This window comes from Condylura cristata, unplaced genomic scaffold (genome assembly GCF_000260355.1).
Source record: "Condylura cristata isolate star-nosed mole 26May11 unplaced genomic scaffold, ConCri1.0 scaffold00039, whole genome shotgun sequence".
NCBI classification, from domain to species: domain Eukaryota; kingdom Metazoa; phylum Chordata; class Mammalia; order Eulipotyphla; family Talpidae; genus Condylura; species Condylura cristata.
The window spans coordinates 5,955,574-5,958,071 of NW_004567140.1; the positions used below are offsets into that span (position 1 = coordinate 5,955,574).

The 2,498-nt window shown below is 54.0% G+C and overlaps 1 protein-coding gene across 1 annotated transcript in view; it reads right to left on the reverse strand.

The window, feature by feature from the left end:
* Positions 1-2,498, reverse strand: part of WDR88 (WD repeat domain 88) — a gene marked incomplete at its 5' end in the record, with an annotated part of 15,597 nt that overhangs the window by 8,608 nt on the left and 4,491 nt on the right. Inside the window, 2 exon segments of the mRNA XM_012733170.1 lie at positions 973-1,102; positions 2,027-2,165. Coding sequence (XP_012588624.1) covers positions 973-1,102; positions 2,027-2,165 — 269 coding nt within the window.

The following is a 2,498-nucleotide window of genomic DNA, read 5'->3' on the forward strand; positions in this document are numbered from 1 at the left end:
GGCGTGACCCCGAGGCCTAAACAGCGTCACCCCTTGAGCTCTGCTCCTGCTCGCTGCTCTGTCACTCCCTTCCAGCAGCCCCGCAGCTTGTGCTGGGTGATTCCCTGTCCTCGGGCTGTGCTACCCGGGGGCTCTACTGAGATGACAACAGTCCCCACACCCAGCTGTCACCACCAAAAATGTCTCCAGACTCTATCCAGCAAGGGACAAAAGCGCCACCATTGAGAACCACAGGACTTCTCAGAGCTGCCTGAGCAGCTGGAAGCCGCCAGTGACGGTTCACGGACAGTCTTCCAGGAGCTGAGCTGGGTCCATGCGGGAAGTGGGCCTCTCCTGCAGGCGCCCACCGCCTTCCCCGTCAGGACATGAGCCTCGGCCCTCCGGTCTCCCCACGCCTCTCTCAGGCTCCCCAACTTCTCTCCCCAACTATTCTCTCTCGTTTTCCTTCTTTCTCTCATCTGTCTTCAGTATCACTATGTACATTGTGATATGTGTTTAATTAGGACAGTTTTAGGCCACACACTCTCAGTTTTGACAGGTTTCCTTTTTTTTTTTGAAAAGAAAAAAAAAACTGTCAGAATCTTGCTGCTTTTTCTTTTTTTGTGGTTCTCAAAGTACGTCCTGTGACCCATCTGTTAGAAATCATTTGCCAGTGAGGGCCTGAGCTAGTGGCTCAACAGGTTAAAGCAAAGGGCCACGAAGCTGTCCGCAGCTACTGCAACTTGAGTTCGATCCCCGGCCAGGGGTGACCCACAGGGCGCAGCAGACCTCTCCTGTCTCCCTGCTGCTCCCCTCAGCAGTGTGTTTCAGTCAGTCTGCCTATTCTTCTCCCCACTCTTGTCTCTGGTGACTCCTCTCACCCTCTGGCCTATATGTCAGTTCTATGCTCAGGAAAGTGTGTCATGGGCTCCCACCCACCTCCCTGTGGCAAGAGGTCACCCCATCTCCCAGGACCCCCGGACCCCTCCTCACTTGGTGATGGTGAGCACCGTGGCCTGAGACATGACATCCCAGATCTTGACACTCCTGTCCAAGGACACGGAGGCCACCCTCTGGCTGTCGGGATCAAAGCAGCATGCAGTGAGTGACTTCTGGTGATGACCTGAGGTGTGGGGAGCGTGGCTCGTCAGTCGTGCTCCTCAGCTGGCCCAGAGCCCCTTGCTTCTCCCAGCACTGAACCCAATTCTGGTCTGCACAAGGGACTAGTCATTTGCAAACATTTCCCAAGTGCCTGTGCCATGCTAGGTTTCAAACAGGGGCACAACCAAATCCATTTTGCCACAACAGGGGTCCCCAGTGTGTTAAGGGGATACGCCAGGGCAGGCAGGGACCCACAGAATGACGGGGATATCAGTAACAGTAATAATAATAACACTGCTAATCATCAGTCTATGTCAAATACTGGAACACCCTATAGGCACTATTAATAATCATAACTGCTACTTGATCATTTAAAAACAGATGGCACAAAGGGTTAAAGTGCAGCACTATGAAGCTGCCTGCAGCCACTGCAGCAGAGTTCGATCCCCAGCCAGGGGGCTGACCCACATAGCGCAGCAGACCTCTCCTGACCCACCCGCCGCCCCCCTCAACAGTATGTTTCAGTAGATCTGCCTGTTCTGCTCCCCACTCTGTCTCCGGTGAATCCTCTCATGCCCCTCCTCACCACCTCCACATCTCTGGTCTATACCCCAGTGCTTATACGCACAAATAAATCTTAAAAAAAATGGAGATCGAAAAATGTTAAGAAGACGGAGCCTCCACGCGGTAAAAGATTGGGCTTGAAATGTCCACGTGAGGTTGGAGGAGAACACTTATTTGTTCCAGCCTGAGACTGAACAGGAAGGCCTGAGTGGATGAGGCCTGTTCTTGGTCCTAACCTCTGCGCCTATCAATGCTGTGTCTGTGATGACACGTGGAGCACGCCATCTCAGGCCGAGGGCCTGTCCATGCACCGGGGGACGCAGCTGAGCACCGCTGTCAGCGGAGTGGGGGCAGCTGTTGGGGGCCGGAGCAAGGTGCTCACCTTTGATGTGGGTTACGGTGCTGCTGTTTTCCACGTCTGTGATACAGATGCCACGGTCCACGTCCAGGCCTGAGACCACGTACTTACCGTCAGGAGAAAACTTACAGGTGAGTATGAAGGTTTCAAAGTTGATCTTCCACTGAAATGGGGCCACGAACACAAGGATTTCTGTGTAGCCCAGACGGCCAAAGGACCCCGTGAGGGCTGGGCTGGGGCTCGCTTCTAATGATGAGGACAGAGCAGAGTGACTAGGCTGAAGGAAATCACGGCCTCCTCCTGCTCTCTCTTGGATCACTTCCTCATGGGGCATGTGCCATGTTCTGAGCCTGCTCAGTCAGCCCGGTGGAGTGACCCAAGTGGGGAGATGCCCTGCAGACAGACATGTGAGTGCGCCATCTTGGAGTCCTCAGCCCCAGTCGAGTCTTTAGAGGACGGGAGCCTCAGGTGACATCTATTTTTTTTTTTAAAGATT